The 15,885-nt window shown below is 40.1% G+C and overlaps 1 protein-coding gene across 2 annotated transcripts in view; it reads right to left on the bottom strand.

Annotated features, from left to right (window-relative positions):
- UBA6 (ubiquitin like modifier activating enzyme 6) overlaps positions 1-15,885 on the bottom strand; it is an 87,207-nt gene that overhangs the window by 54,808 nt on the left and 16,514 nt on the right. Inside the window, exons 2-5 of one of the 2 annotated variants that reach the window (XM_034416292.3) lie at positions 10,007-10,066; positions 8,596-8,690; positions 4,435-4,463; positions 2,089-2,183 (exon numbers count right to left, since the gene is read on the bottom strand). In XM_034416292.3, coding sequence (XP_034272183.1) covers positions 2,089-2,183; positions 4,435-4,463; positions 8,596-8,690; positions 10,007-10,047 — 260 coding nt within the window. In that variant the 5' untranslated portion in view covers positions 10,048-10,066. The remainder of the gene's footprint in view (positions 1-2,088; positions 2,184-4,434; positions 4,464-8,595; positions 8,691-10,006; positions 10,067-15,885) is intronic. The other variant, XM_034416293.3, reaches the window with a different exon arrangement.

Below are 15,885 nucleotides of genomic sequence, written 5' to 3'. Positions count from 1 at the left end.
GGTTTCCGACGTCCTGATATAGTCAGTTGACACCATCGCTGACTATTGGAGGTGAATCACTGGCCCCCATGGAGAGGGCTCGCAACTTGGGCGTCATCCTGGATTCAGGGCTGTCTTTAGATGAGCACTTGACGGCCATGACCGGGAGGATTTTTCATCAGGTTCGCCTGATTCGCCAGTTGCGTCCCTTTCTGGATCGGGACTCCCTACACACAGTCACTCATGCCCTCGTCACCTCCCGCCTGGACTATTGTAACGCTCTCTACATGTGGCTCCCCTTGAGGAGCACCCGGAGGCTCCAACTGGCGCAGAGTGCGGCCGCGCAGGTGCTTATGGGAGCAACATGGCGCTCCCGTGTGACACCTCTCCTGCGCGAGCTGCACTGGCTCCCTGTGGTCTTCCGGGTGCGCTTCAAGGTTTTGGTTACCACCTTTAGAGCGCTCCATGGTTTGGGACGTGGTTATTTACGGGACAGCCTACTACCACAAACAGTCTCCCACCGGCCAGTACGCTCTCATAGAGAGGGGCTCCTCCGGGTGCCGTCAGCCAAGCAGTGTCAACTGGCGGCCCCCAGGGGGAGGGCCTTCTCTGTGGGGGCACCCATTATCTGGAACAAGCTCCCCCTGGAGATACGGAGGATCCCGGATCTGCGCACTTTCCGCCGTGCTCTTAAGACCCTCCTATTCCAGCAAGCCGGCCTGGCCTAATTTTCTCCCCTTTCTTTTTAATTTTTAAATTGAAATTTTAATTTGTTTTAAATTATTGGGATTTTTAATTGTCTTGGGCTAAATTATTTAATTTGGTTTTAATTATGTTTCTAACTTTTGTATTTATGTATTTTATTTTGTGCCTGTTCACCACCCTGAGTCCTTCGGGAGTAGGGCGGTATATAAATTTAATAAAACATAAACATAAACATCAGTATTGCCATTAATACTTTGTATAAGCAAATTGATCCAGACAATACATTGTTTATGAATACTTTTTCACAGCAAAGAAAATTGACTATACTGTTATGATAAAGTATTATTCAGATATTAGTAAACACTACACACTAGATATTACTATTTAGAAAACATAAATTACTATAATTACCGTATTTTTCGCACTATAAGACACTCCAGACTATAAGACGCACCTAGCTTTGGGGAGGAAAACAAGAAAAAAATATCTGCCTCCCAGCAATTTGCCTCCTTGCAGCAAACAGCAAACAACCTGGTCAGATTCAGCACAGCCTGATTTAGCACGAGCAGCTGATTGGTGGTTGGATCAGTCTCCTGGAATACCGATCAGCTGTTCCAGGTGCAGGGATCGCTGCTGTCCATAGCTGCTGCCACCTATTGCTGCCTCCACACGCCCCATTTTCGGCTTCTGTGTGCCCCATTTTTGGCTTCTGCGCATCCCATTTTTGACCTCCATGGGCCCCATTTTTGGCCCACTCCAGGCAGTGGGGATTGCTGCCGCTGCCACCTGGTATGGGCCAAAAATGGGGTGCATGGAGGCCCAAAACGGGAGTGGAGGGTGAAAATGGGGCGTGCAGCGGCAGCAGCAGCGATGGGCGGTGATGGTGGCAATGGGCGGTGACAGCGGCAATGGACAGCAGCAATCCCCGCAGCCAGAAACAGCTGTTCGGCGGTATTCTGGGAGACCGATCCAATCGCCAATCAGCTGCTTGTGCTAAATCAGGCTGTGCTGAAGCTGACCAGGCTGTTTGCTGTAAGGAGGCAAATTGCTGGGAGGCAGAGGCTGAAGGGTGGGGGCCAGCGGGTGTGCAGGGCTTTGGCAACATTCGCTCTATAAGACGCACAGACATTTCCATCCACTTTGGATGGGGGAGAAGTGCATCTTATAGACTGAAAAATATGGTAACTGCATCCTGTACAGCATCAAAGAATGTAGTCTATAAATTTTACCCACAATTTGGAAATATGATCTCATTGATATTCTTCAGTAGATATAAAAATATAGCTTGGATAGAGCTCATACAAGGATTGCAATAATTTTGAAGACTGGACCATGAACACAATGGTAAAACTATCAACATAGAAAACATACATTTGCTCACAATATTTTAAACATTGTACAGACCTGTTCCTTACATTTAGAACATCATCTTCACGAGCAAAGAAGTTTGTTCCTAAATCCCATGTCTTGCATTGTTTGGTATCATGGATAGTGAGAGCCTTGAAATAATAGTAGGAGAAAGGAATAAAGTAAACATGAAGTAGCAGTGATGCAACATCATAAATATACACACTATCACGCATATGAATTACAAGTAGTCTTTGACTTACAACTGATGACTTAATGACCAAAGTTACGAGGTACTCAAAAAAAGTTACAATCCATTCTCAAAGTTACCACTGCTACAATACCTCTGAAGTCACATGATCACATTTCAGGCACTTGGCAACCAGACTGCATTTATGACATTGCAGTGTCCAACAGTCACATGGTCATATTTTGCAACTCTTTTGTCATTTTTGGCAAACAGCATTTGGGATTCAGACTTAAAATTTGCTTAATGATCATGATAATTTACTTAAGAACCATTGTAAAAATGATCATGGTGACTCAACATGACCATAAATTTATGACCAAAATTTTGAGAACAATTATGGTAAAATAAAATATCTTTATTAAGGTCTTTGATCAGCCTTTATAGTAAAAAAGAGAGATAATTTGACAGAACAATTCATTATTGAAGAAAGGGTAATTATTTAAGAAAGGATAATTAAACAACATATCTAATTAAGTTTTGCAGAGTTTTATATCTTGATGAAGATATTTGGCCACCTGATATAGTGTAGGGTTAGAAACTCTTAAAAAATAGTAAACATAAAATTTATTATTGTGACTTTTAAATTTAAAAATTATTGGGATAATCAAAACACCATATGAAGACATGAACAAGAGTTTCTACTTTCTATATCCACAAGGACACAGTTTCTGAAAATAAGGAGTCCAATGAAATCTTCATACCAGTAAAGTAGATGGGAGGGCATCAAAGTGAGCTCTGGAAAAGGCCTGTTTATATTTGTTTAGGATTAGATGATACCCCAAATGATCTTAAGTGATTGGTTGTAAGTCAAGGACTACTTGTAATTCATAGGCGCAGTAGAAGGCTTACATCTGTCTATAGTTTGACAATCGAATTCAGAGGTATTGGTGATATCATTTTGACAATCAATGTCCCTGATTATCTCTTTTATTGTTTATTCAGCCTTCTCCAGGCTTAACTGGCCTAAATATTCTGGAGAGAGGCCAAAACTACAAGGTTCTGCTATTCAGATACAGTACCAGTTGAGATTGGTAGCTGTCTGACAATAGTAAGGCATCAAGTCTGTAGGGTCAACATCATTATAAATCCTTATTTTAGCCATAAACAATTACATTGCCACTGGAAAGTAATTTGCCCCATTGCGTATGAAATTGAATTATTGCTTGCATCCTCCTTTGGACAGTGGCAGTAGCAGTAGCAGTAGCATAATTTACCTGGATTATTCATTTCCTTGAAGTCTGAAATACTGTGCCCAGGTATTTAAAACATTTGATCTGCATTCTTCTTGGGAATCAATTCAGGGATGAAATGCTCTGAAGTCTGCTACCAGTTCACTTTGCTACCAGTTTGCTGCATGCATATCTGCATGGTGCACACCAAATGTGCACACTGCACACCTGCACACCGCAGATGCTACCGTGCAGCGCTGAAAAAGGAGGATTCAGAAGCCTTTTCTAAAGTAAGTAGAACAGCAAGGATTTCCTGCTTTCTAGCGAATATAAATCGTGCAGCACAGCTGATTGTCAGAAATACCAGTTCATCCGAACTGGTAGCAGTTTTTTTATTACCTGTTCACCCGAACTGGTACCTTTTATTACTACCGGTTCAGGCAAACTGGTCCAAACAGGTAGCATTTCACCCCTGAATCAATTGTCCACTTATGCTTTTGTTTTCTGTCAGAGAAAACTAGAACATTAGATTTATCATAATTGATTATTAATTCATCCTCATTACAGTAGGATGCCATGGTTCTCAGTGCCCACTTCATGCCAACAGAAAATAAGGAGAGAAGAGCTGCATTGCCAGTATAGAATAAAATGTTGGGATATCTGTTGTCTAATTTAGGTACATGGATATCAACTCTCTGGAGAGCTTTAATTAGAGACCTACACTTAATCATCAATCCCTTCACAGTGTAGTTATGTGGCAATGCTACATGCAGTTGCAAGCAAAATCAGTCTAAATCATGTGTCTTTTATATTTTCTAGTCTTATATATCAGCATCTGAGAATCAAGATACTATTTTTTTAATATTTTGCTGGTGTTTGTGTGAAATTCATGACAGTCTCATTAGTTTTTTAGGAAGCATAACACCTTAAAATAAGCATATACGAAATATTTATTCTTAAAAATTAGAATGTCTTTCTTCTTACCTTTATTCCTGCAAGAACTATGTTCTTAGCTGAAAAGAAAAGTGAAGAGTTGTAAGTTTCTAGTAAATATTAACCATTTATCACTATATACTGTACTTATTCATCCACTAAAGATAACCCTGAATTTAAGACAATTCTCTTATCAAAAGAAAACATAAAGTACAGTGTACAATATAGATAGACATCCTGTGCAATGCAATGTTCCTCATATTGTCAGTCTAAGATTGCCAGCTCCAACTGAAACTTGTACTGAAGATGTGCTTCTCCCAATCAGTATGTGTATGTGTTATACTTCCATGCAGACAGATCTGCTAAAAGTTAATTTTCAAAGAGTAGTGCAAAAGGAAAAAAACATTAATAACTACATCTTAAATTAAGAGCATAAAGTAAGATGGCCAATTTATAAACTTAACTGATGCCCATCTATTTATATCAACAATTCTATCTACACAATTGAAGCCATGGCGAGACCTTAGTTGCTATAGAATTTTTGCCTTATTTCAAGTTCTTAGTACTTTTAACATTTTTCTTCCTCCTAGGAATAGAGTGATTATTAAATAAATAATTTGTTAATTCTAATTCTAGTTTAATTAAATATTGTAAGGATTTGTATTCCATTAATATACTTAAAGAGGCACAATGGCTCAGTACTTAAAGACGTTGAGCTTGTCAGCTAGAAAACTTGACAGATCGGGTTCAAGACCCAAACACCAAATGATAGGGTGAGCTCCCATTACTCGCCCAGTTCCTGCTGACCTAGCAGTTCAAAAGTATGCAAATGCTAATACATAAATAGGTACCACTTTGGTGGGAAGTAATAGTGTTCTATGTGCCTCAGCATATAGTCATGCTGGTTACAGGACCATGGAAGTGTCTTCAGACAATGCTGGTGGCTCTCTTGGCTAGGAAACAGAGATGAGCACCGCCCCCTAAAGTTGGATATGACTGGGCAGGGAAAACCTTTCCCTTAGTATATTTAATGTATTAAAACTCTTTATAAATGTAAGCAATGACTTTATTTATTACTACAAAAGGCTACTGCTAATGTTTATGGAACACAAACCCCATGCTTTGTAGGTTTAAAAGAAAATTTCTTTTAAAATAATTATTATTTTATAGAAGATTTAAAAGAAGTATGAAACATAGATTTAGGAAAATGAAAATATGATATGAAGAGCCAAATATTATGGAAATTAGATGCCTTTCTATCTGTTTCAATACAAGAGATACAGTAAAAGATTGCTGGCATTTAACTCCGGTTACAAATTTCTCATAATTAGTTATCAAAATGTTTGAAGGGCTGCAATCAGAAAAGACCATTTTGTCATGTGGTGGATTTACAAAAAGGGACATAGTTTTGAAACAAAATATTCAAAAAAGCCAAAATACTAAGTAAACCAAAAATAGATTCTAATAATGATCTATATAAATCAATCCATCAAAAAAACTAAATGTCAGCAAGAGGCAGTATCTACTAGAAGAGACTACAACAGCAGTCTATGATTTCAGTCCAAACTGTGCAATATCTGTCGTCCTCTTATTCTATTATCATCTACATTTATAAGTCAGGCTCTGATGTATTGAAGACTAAACATTTTAAGAAGTTGTAATTATATCTCTACAATATATGTGGCTAAGGTGTCCTGTATTACTGATATAAGAATCCTTCCAAGAAATTCATGAAGCTTCTTCCCCAAATAATTGTAATTCATTTCACTTGAGTGATTTTTAGGATGTAAGTAATAGTTCTATATTTAATATATTCCAATTAGTAGAAAATATACATTTATCCTTGTTGTTCTTGTTGTAAGTCGTGAAGTCATGTCCGACCCATCACGGCTCCTTGGACAACTTTCCTCCAGGCCTTCCTCTACCATCCCCCAGAGTCATTTAATCTCACACCGACTGCTTCAGTGATTCCATCCAGCCACCTCATTCTCTGTCGTTCCCTTCTTCTTTTGCCCTCAATCGTTCCCAGCATTAGGCTCTTCTCCAGTGAGTTCTTCCTTCTCATTAGGTGGCCAAAGTATTTGAGTTTCATCTTCAGGATCTTCTAAAAAGCAGTCAGGGTTGATCTCCTCTAAGACTGACCTGTTTGATTGCCTTGCAGTCCAAGGGACTCGCAGGAGTCTTTTCCAGCATTATAGTTCAAAGGTCTCAATTTTTTGGCACTCAGCCTTCATTATGGTCCAGCTTTCACAGCCATACATTGCAACTGAGAAAACCATAGCCTATATGCTATGGTTAACCATAAACTATATGCACTTTTGTTGGCAGAGCGATGTCTCTGCTTTTTAGTATGCTGTCTAGATTTGCCATAGCTTTCCTCCCCAGGAGCAAGTGTGTTTTAATTTCTTGTCTGTAGTCCCATCTGCGGTAATCTTGGAGCCCAGGAAAATAAAATCTGTCACTACCTCCATTTCTTTCCCCTCTATTTGCCAGGAATTGAAAGGACCGAATACCATAATCTTTGTTTCTTAATGTTGAGTTTCAAGCCAACTTTTGCCCTCTCCTCCTTTACCCACATCAAGAGGCTCTTTAGTTTCTCTTCACTTTCTGCCATTAGAGTGGTATCATCTGCATATCTGAGGTTGTTGATATTTCTCTCAGAAATCTTAATTCCAACTTGTGATTCATCTAGCCCGCCTTTCTCAGGATGTGCTCTGTATATAAGTTAAATAGGCAGGGTGACAGTATACAGCCTTGCCAAACTCCTTTCCCAATTTTGAATCAATCAGTGATTCCATGTCCAGTTCTCACTGTTGCTTCTTTACCCGCATATAGCTTTCTCAAGAAACAAATAAGATGGTCTGGTACTCCCATCTCTTTAAGAACTTGCCAAATTTGTTGTGATCCACATAATCAAAGGCTTAGCATAGAATGAAGCAGAAATAGATGTTTTTCTGGAACTCCCTAGCTTTCTCCATGATCCAGTGTATGTTGGCAATTTTCTTGAAGAGATCTCTGGTCCTTCCTATTCTATTGTTTTCTTCTATTTTTTTGCACTGTTCATTTAAAAAGGCATTCATTTAAAAAGGCATTCTTATCTCTTCTAGCTATTCTCTGGAATTCTGCATTCAATTGGGTGTATCTTTCTCTTTCTCCCTTGCCTTTCGCTTCCCTTTCTTTGGGATGGTTTTAGTTGCTACCTCTTGTACAATGTTGTGGACCTCCATCCATAGTTCTTCAGGAACTCTGTCTATCAAACCTAATTCCTTAAATCTATTTGTCACCTCTACTATATATTCATCAGGGATATGATTTAATTCATACCTGAATGGCCTAGTGCTTTTCCCTACTTTCTTCAATTTAAGCCTAAATTTTGCAACAAGAAGCTTGTGATGTGAGCCACAGTCAGCTCCTGGTCTTGTTTTTACTGACTGTATAGAGCTTCTCCATCTTTGGCTACAGAGCACATAGTCAATCTGATTTCTGTGTTGACTGTCTGGTGATGTCCATGTGTAGAGTCTTGGGTTGCTGGAAAAGAGTGTTTGCTATGACCATCGTATTCTCTTGACAAAATTCTACCAGCCTGTGCCCTGCTTCATTTTGTACCCCAAGGCCAAACTTGTCTGTTATTCCGATTATCTTTTGACTTCCTACTTTAGCATTTCAATCCCCCATAATGATAAGGACATCATTTTTTGGTGTTAATTCTATAAGGTGTTATAGGACTTCATAGAACCGGTCAATTTCATCCTCTTCAGCACCAGTGGTTGGGGCACAGACTTGGACTACTATGATGTTGAATAGTTTGCCTTGGATTCGAACTGAGATCATTTTGGGGGTTGTATCCCAGTACTGCTTTTCCTATTCTTTTATTGACTATGAAGGCTACTCCATTTCTTTTGAGGGATTCTTGCTTACTGTAGTATACCTGATGGTCATCTGAATTAAATTCACCCATTCCTGCCCATTTTAGTTCACTGATTCCTAAGATGTCGAGGTTCAGTCTTGTCATCTCTTGTTTGACCATATCCAGCTTGCCTTGATTCATGGTTCTTACATTCCAGGTTCCTATGTATAATAAGTTTATCCTACTGCACAATAAATGTAATAAATTTTTCCCAATTAAAAAAAACATAGTAAAAAAGTTTATGTTATTTATAGTTTACTTGATTCTAAAGGCTCTAGACAGCTTAAAAAATTCTATTCACTTACCAATTTCCACTCCAAGCCCACCCATTCCACTTAGGAATACATGAGACTGAGCCATCTTGTGCATTGCTGTATCTCCAAGAACATATCTCTGCCGACTACATGCAAGTATTAAAAGAAAATCATAAATAATTATAATCAACAGCATAAAGCGGTGTAATTTGCAAAACTTCTCACTTCTGATAAACTTCACAGAAGAGAAAAATTAATTTGATCTCAAGAAATAACTTTTTGTAAATTTTGGATATTACGCAATTTCTTAGGAAAATTAATATATCATCCTATAATAATTTCAAAAGAACGTAATTGTGACCCAGAAAAGTGCTACAGCTGCCAAAAAAGTCAATCCAGTCCCAGGATGCATCAACAGATGGAAAATATCAAGATAGAAGAAATGATAATACTAGCCTTGGAATACTGTGTCATGATACCAAAAAAAAACCAAATAAAAATGCTTGAGACCCTAGAAAATGTGCGGAGAACAACAAAGATAATGAAGAGCCTGGAGGATAATCATATGAATGGTTGAGGGAGCTAGGTTTGTCTAGCCTATTGAAGAGAAGGTTTGGGGAGGGACATGATCATTGTCTTCTAGTAAGTGTCTTGAGGGGCTGTCACAGAGAAAAAGAGAATGACTTATTCTCCAAAGCCCGAGGGCAGTACAAGAAGTAAAGGGTTAGAAGATCATTAAAGAGAGATCCAACCTAGAAGTAAGGAGAAAGTTACTGAGAGTGAGAACAGTTAATCAATGGAATAACTTGCCTCCCAGAGTTCTGGGAGCTCCATCACTGGAGGTTTGACTGGGATGGTATAAGGCTCTTGCCTTGAGCAGAGGATGAGTCAATTCCCTTCCAGCCTTAGAATTTTATGTTCTATAACCTGCAGTCCTGCACATCAACAAGATGTTCACGTTTCGCTAACAATTCAAGCAGTTTCTTCATTTAAATCAAAATAGCTATGGCCTACAAATAGTGGGATTCCTTGGTTTGTACATCTCTGATTCTAACCCTATGAAATAAACATGGTAATACTCAAGTGTGAAAGTCCATAAAACTAAATTTAGTTTGGAATAAGACAGCACATACATGCTCATAATCTCCTAAATACAGTCAATATATCCTGGAAAAAAACTTTCATCAGAAATTAGAAATTTTATGCAAAAAATGGATTATTAAAATACAGAAAAGAGAAATGTAAAACAATTTCTTTGCAGTTTTCAGAAGAAACTTTTCAAGGAAATAACATTCTTTAAACTGAGCATAAAGTACATGTTAACAAAATAAAGTTTATGATAGAAACAGTCTTACCTTTATATTTAAATTCATTGTTTAATCACTAAAGTTTATTTGACATTAAAACTTCAAAATTATTTATAGTTTATTAAAACAAATTAAACTTTTCTTAAAATGCTTACCTATACAAAGCATCATCAATCTCCATAGAATCTGCTGCCATTACTAAACACTTGCTTGGGCTGGAAATAAAAAGACAAATAAATATTTTGCCAACAGATGACCTCCTACAATTTATGCTATTTCCTCAAGTGAGCAAATATATGAAAATGTATGAATTAAATAATTCACTGCTGAAACAAAAAGATAACAGTTAAGGCTAGGAATGCCTTTGAGAGAGTTGTTTTGCACCTCTCTCAATATGGGAGTAGAGACTAAAATTTCCTTTTAAACATGCAATATGCGTGTTAGCAGTTTATGAAACAGTCATATAAGCTTTGAGGAAAACATAGCTGCTTTATAGATTTAAAGAGAGATGCTCTCGGAATTCTGTTTTCCCTTTTGAAACACATTTTGCACATTCCTAAATAATGATTACTGTAGATTCACTACATAATGAATAATTAGAAAATGTATGTACCTCTAACTTCTTTTTACATAGGTCTAAGAGTTTTTAATTATATTTGTAATTACTGAATATGGAAATAAATATAAGTCAAATTGTGGGTGCAAGCATTCCTTACTTGTCAAAGTTCTAAATTTATTCCACAGAAATAAACAAAAGTGTTATATACACAGCTATTGGATACTTTTGTAAAATCAACAGTAGTACATGTAGCAACCATATACTGCATTAATATTTTCCGATAAAATGTCCCTACTCAGAACTTGAGGATTCCTAGACATTTAACAAATAACAGTTGGAAAGTTATGTTATTCTTGAAATTTTCAACACATTTCAGTTTTCATCTCTTTTCTTCTATTGGACCAAATTGCTCTATAGTTATATTTTTCATTTTATGTATTATGCACTATGCTAAATTAATATGAGATGTTTATCTGGAGAGAATATTTCACTCACAATTATTTCATATACTGTGCATACAACTGTAATGTTATGCTGGATTCTCCCCTGGCACAAATTACTTAACTAAATTTATATGTATCTCAAGTTGTTAAACTTATTTTTCTGATCTGTTTTCAGGTATATGCTCTTCGACAATCAATTCATTCAACAATTCAATTCACAAAAGTTATTAATGTTTTATATTTTATAAAATGTAAGCTCAGCATTAAACACACATTTATTCCTCTTACAATCTCATGAACAAATTCCTTTTGTTCAGATGGTCTGGTTTCAAGAAATCTGTGTCAAAGAATGCAGCTTTGGTTTGTGAGAATAAGTCAAATAATTATTCTACACTATATATCAACATGTTATGCTACACATTATACTAAAGCAAAGCACTGGTTTAATTCTCATTCAATACAATAAATGAAGTTCTAAATGTCTTTTTTAAAAAAATAATGTATCTTATGCCTAAACTTTAAACAATCTCAATACCTATTTAAAAGGGATAAATAATTGTGATCTTGTGGGAGTTTCTGCTCAATTTCTGTCATATTTCATATTAGATCTAGCAATAAATCTCCTTCCTCTAAACCAGGGGTGTCAAACTAGCGGCCTCCAAGCCGGATATATCACGTGTTGCCCTCCCACCCACCCCAAATAGTTTTTACTATTCAAAATATCATTGTTAGTCACAAAGTCGTGTCTGACCCATTGCGACCCCGAAGTTCCTCCAGGCCTTCCTATCCTCTACCATCCCCTGTAGTCCATTTAAGCTCACACCGACTCCTTCAGTGACTCCATCCAGCCACCTCATTCTCTGTTGTCCCATTCTACTTTTGCCCTCAATCGTTCCCAGCATTAGGCTCTTCTCCAGTGAGTCCTTGACTATCATATTCAAAATATGATATATATATGCACAATTCATCAGCTTACTGTAGAGCACAGGAATAAAGTTTTACCTACAGAACAAGAGTTTGAATTCTAGGCTTTTCTCTTCTATGTTTTCAAATAAACATAGAAGAATAAATCATTCATTTCTTTTCATGAAGTTTGATCCCTTTCTGTATTTACAAAATAGTTCTGTCTAGCCTTAGTTTCTAGTCAGCTTCAATCCTCATACCAACCCTTTACCATCTTCTTCCTTCCTGGACTTGGACATGTCAAACATATTTTCCTGACTTACAATTGAAGAGAATAAAGGGGTGCACTATCCCCTTCTTTCATTTCTATCACTGTCATGAACAGAAACAAAGTCTCCTTCCCTTTAAAGTATCCGACCCACTCTCTCCACCTAGAACTCTCAGAAGGAAGTTTCTATTAATTCTATTCTGTTTGCTGTTTTCGTCATGGCAAGAATGTGGAACTTCCATCTTTTCTACTTATTTTTTTTATTACTTATTATTTATCAGCAATTCCTCTAAGTCCAAAACTTTCCCATCAGGTAAAGCTATCTGATTAATCTTACAATAACCCCTCTTTGCATTCCAACCAGGTGCTTTCTTTCTTAAAATAAACACTGCTGGCAAGTAGGAATGTGTAGCCAAACATATGGTATGGGCTTATAAAGATATGCAAATGGAATTACTGAAGAAAGTGCAGAGCACATTTCTTTCTTTCTATAATCTGAATCTGAGTAGCCCTTCCAATTAATCATTCTCATATATCAAAATACCTTCTACCTTGAGTTTTATCTCCCCACTGCTCCAAGATGGATGGCTAGGGTATAAATATACAAGGGTATACTTTACAAGGATGTAAAGTTTTTACATTTTTACTTTTTTCCCCACCATTGAATAGATTTATTATAATCACAAGACTTCCCATCGTCATGATAGGACGATGATGTCCTGATGTTCTGATGTTTTTAGCATATTGTCTTCTCTTTAACATCTTTTCCTCCCTTATTTAATCTACCTGTTTTTTACCATCTCTAACACCCTTTAATAGAAAATGATCCTTCATCACTCTCAGCTCATTACTATTCTTTAATGTATTCAACTGTGGAGCTCCTTGCACTGCGAGACTCCCCCTCTCACAGGTTTGACCCTCTCAACTATCGAGGGCTGCCCTTGATGACGGGTTTTGGAACCCCGAGAGGTGGTACGCTAAAAAACGGAAACTCTGGGGTTTTTTAAATAGATTTTTAGATCCAATTTTAAGGGGATCCAGGAGGAGGGTGGTTTTTAATAATAAAAATGAGACTGGGGGGTCTCTTAAGGATCAGCAGCCATGCCATTTTGACAGTCCCGGCGGGTTGGGGAGATTGGGAGTCGTAGGAGATGCTCGGAGGAGGGTGGGACAAGCTATACCTGTGATGGTGGGAAGGAGCAGAAGAAATCGAAGTAGGGGTGGGGAGCATCACACCAGATGCATTCGGATGGTGACTTGCTCCCATACCTCCTGCTCACCCTGCTTTCCTGGGGATATGAGAGCGAAGGACCCTGGTTTCTGTCTGATATATGTGAATGCCAGGTCCGTGATGAATAAGGCTCTCCTCATACGAGATCTTATTGATGAGGAGTGTGCAGATCTGGCCTGTATCACGGAGACCTGGTTGGGGCAAGAGGGGGGAATCTCTCTCTCTGATTTATGCCCCTCAGGCTTTCGTGTCCTGCACCAGCCGCGACACCAGGGAAGGGGTGGGGGGTGGCAGTAGTTGTTAGAGAAAGTCTGAGTCCTAGGGAGGTCACTGTCCCTCAGTAGGCAGGTGAGAGTCTCTTGTATTGAAGTGGGACCTTGGAGTTCAGTCGGGCTTGTTGGTCACATACCTATCTCCCAGCTATGTTGCCACAGCCCTGCCCGCACTGCTCGATGTCTTGTCTGAGGTGGCACTTGAACTCCCCAGCCTTTTGGTTGTGGGAGATTTTAATCTGCCTTCGATTGGTGAGTCATCTGAGACAGTCCGGGAGTTCATGGCCTCCATGGCAGCCATGGACCTGACTCAGGTTATTCAGGGCCCAACTCATAGGGGAGGACACACACTCGACCTGGTTTTTCTCTCTGGACAGTGGATAAATGGTCATGGTAAGGGGGAACTTTCCATCACTCCCCTGTCATGGACTGACCATTCCCTCCTTAGACTGGACTTTCAATCTGCCAACCCTTGCCGCTGGGAGATGGGACCCATAAAATGGTTCCGCCCTAGGCGCCTGATGGACCCAGAAAGGTTCTTGAAGGAGCTTGGGACATTCCCCACCTCTCAATCCTGCGATTCAGCTGAGGCTCTGGTGGCATCCTGGGAACGGGTGGCTACCAACACCTTGGACAGAATCGCACCTTTGCGGCCTCTAACCCGACGCAATCCTGGATTGCTCCTTGGTTTTCCATGGAGCTCCGGGAAATGAAACATCAGAAAAGACGCTTAGAGGAGAGTTGGAGGTCCTTCCGATCTGAATCTGACTGAACACAGTTAAGAACCCATATTAGGTCTTATCTAGTGGCAATGGAAGCGGCGAAACGTCACTACTTTGCCGCCCTCATTGCATCTGCAGAAAACTGCCCAGTGGCCCTGTTTCGTGTGACCCGGTCCCTCCTCAATCAGGGAGCGAGGGAAGACCCTTTGCAGGGCAGAGCTGAGGATTTTGTACAGTTTCTGCATGATAAAATCATTCAGATCCGGATCGGATTGGACTCTGACTGGGCAGAATCCAACCGGGAGACTAGGGTGGGTCTTGAGAATAATATCTGGATTGAGTTTGACCCTGTTTCTGTCAAGGAAGTGGACAGGATTGTGGGCAAACTTAGTTCCTCCACTTGCTTATTGGATCCTTGTCCCTCCTGGTTAGTTTCGGCTGCCAGAGAGGTGACTAGAGACTGGATCCAGGCAATTGTCAACGCTTCATTGAGAGAGGGGAACTTCCACGCCTTTCTTAAGGAGGCGGTGGTTCGACCTCTCCTCAAGAAGCCTTCCCTGGATCCAGACTACTTAATAACTATCGTCCCGTCTCCAACCTTCGCTTCATCGCAAAGGTTGTTGAGTCTGTAGTGGCTCAACAGCTCCCACAATTCCTGGAGGAAACGGAATACCTTGACCCGTACCAATCAGGCTTCCGACACGGTCACAGCACGGAAACGGCATTGGTCGCTCTGGTGAATGATCTCTGGCGGGCTTGGGATGGGGGTTGTTCCTCCATCCTGGTCCTACTTGACCTCTCAGTGGCTTTTGATACCATCGACCATGGTATCCTACTGCAGCGACTTGTGGGGTTAGGGGTGGGAGGCACTGTCTTACCGTGGTTTTCCTCCTACCTCTCGGGTCGCTTTCAGTTTGTATGGGCGGGAGGGCAGAGATCCACCCCGAGGCCCCTTAATTGTGGGGTGCCTCAGGGGTCAGTTCTCTCCCCCCTGCTCTTTAACATCTATATGAAGCCACTGGGTGAGATCATTCGTGGCTTTGGGGTGAGATATCATCAATATGCTGATGATACCCAATTATACATCTCCACCCCAGACCACCCCAGAGATGCCCTTTCCATGATGTCCCGTTGCCTGGAGGAGGTACGGGCCTGGATGGGCAGAAACAGACTCAAACTCAATCCCTCTAAGACTGAGTGGCTGTGGATGCCGGCATCTCGGGTTTCTGAGGCTCCATCACTTTTGATAGATAGGGAAAAACTTGCACCCGTTGATAGGGCTCGCAACTTGGGTATCCTCCTGGATGCTCGGCTATCCCTAGAAGACCATCTAACGGCCGTGACCAGGGGGCCCTTCGCACAGGTTTGCCTGGTGCGCCAGTTGTGCCCTTTCCTGGACCGAGATGACCTTCGCACAGTCACTCATGCCCTGGTTACTTCCCGCTTGGATTACTGCAATTCCCTCTACATGGGCCTGCCCCTGAGATGCACCCGGAGACTCCAGCTGATCCAGAATGCAGCTGCACGGGTTGTTATGGGAGCCCCTCGTTACTCCCATATAACACCCCTCCTGTGCGAGCTGCACTGGTTACCAGTGGTTCTCCGGGTCCGCTTCAAGGTGCTAGTCCTCACCTAT

Source organism: Pantherophis guttatus, chromosome 4 (genome assembly GCF_059756535.1).
Source record: "Pantherophis guttatus breed Tessera chromosome 4, ASM5975653v1, whole genome shotgun sequence".
Lineage (NCBI taxonomy): Eukaryota > Metazoa > Chordata > Lepidosauria > Squamata > Colubridae > Pantherophis > Pantherophis guttatus.
This window is presented reverse-complemented; position numbering and strand designations above follow the sequence as displayed.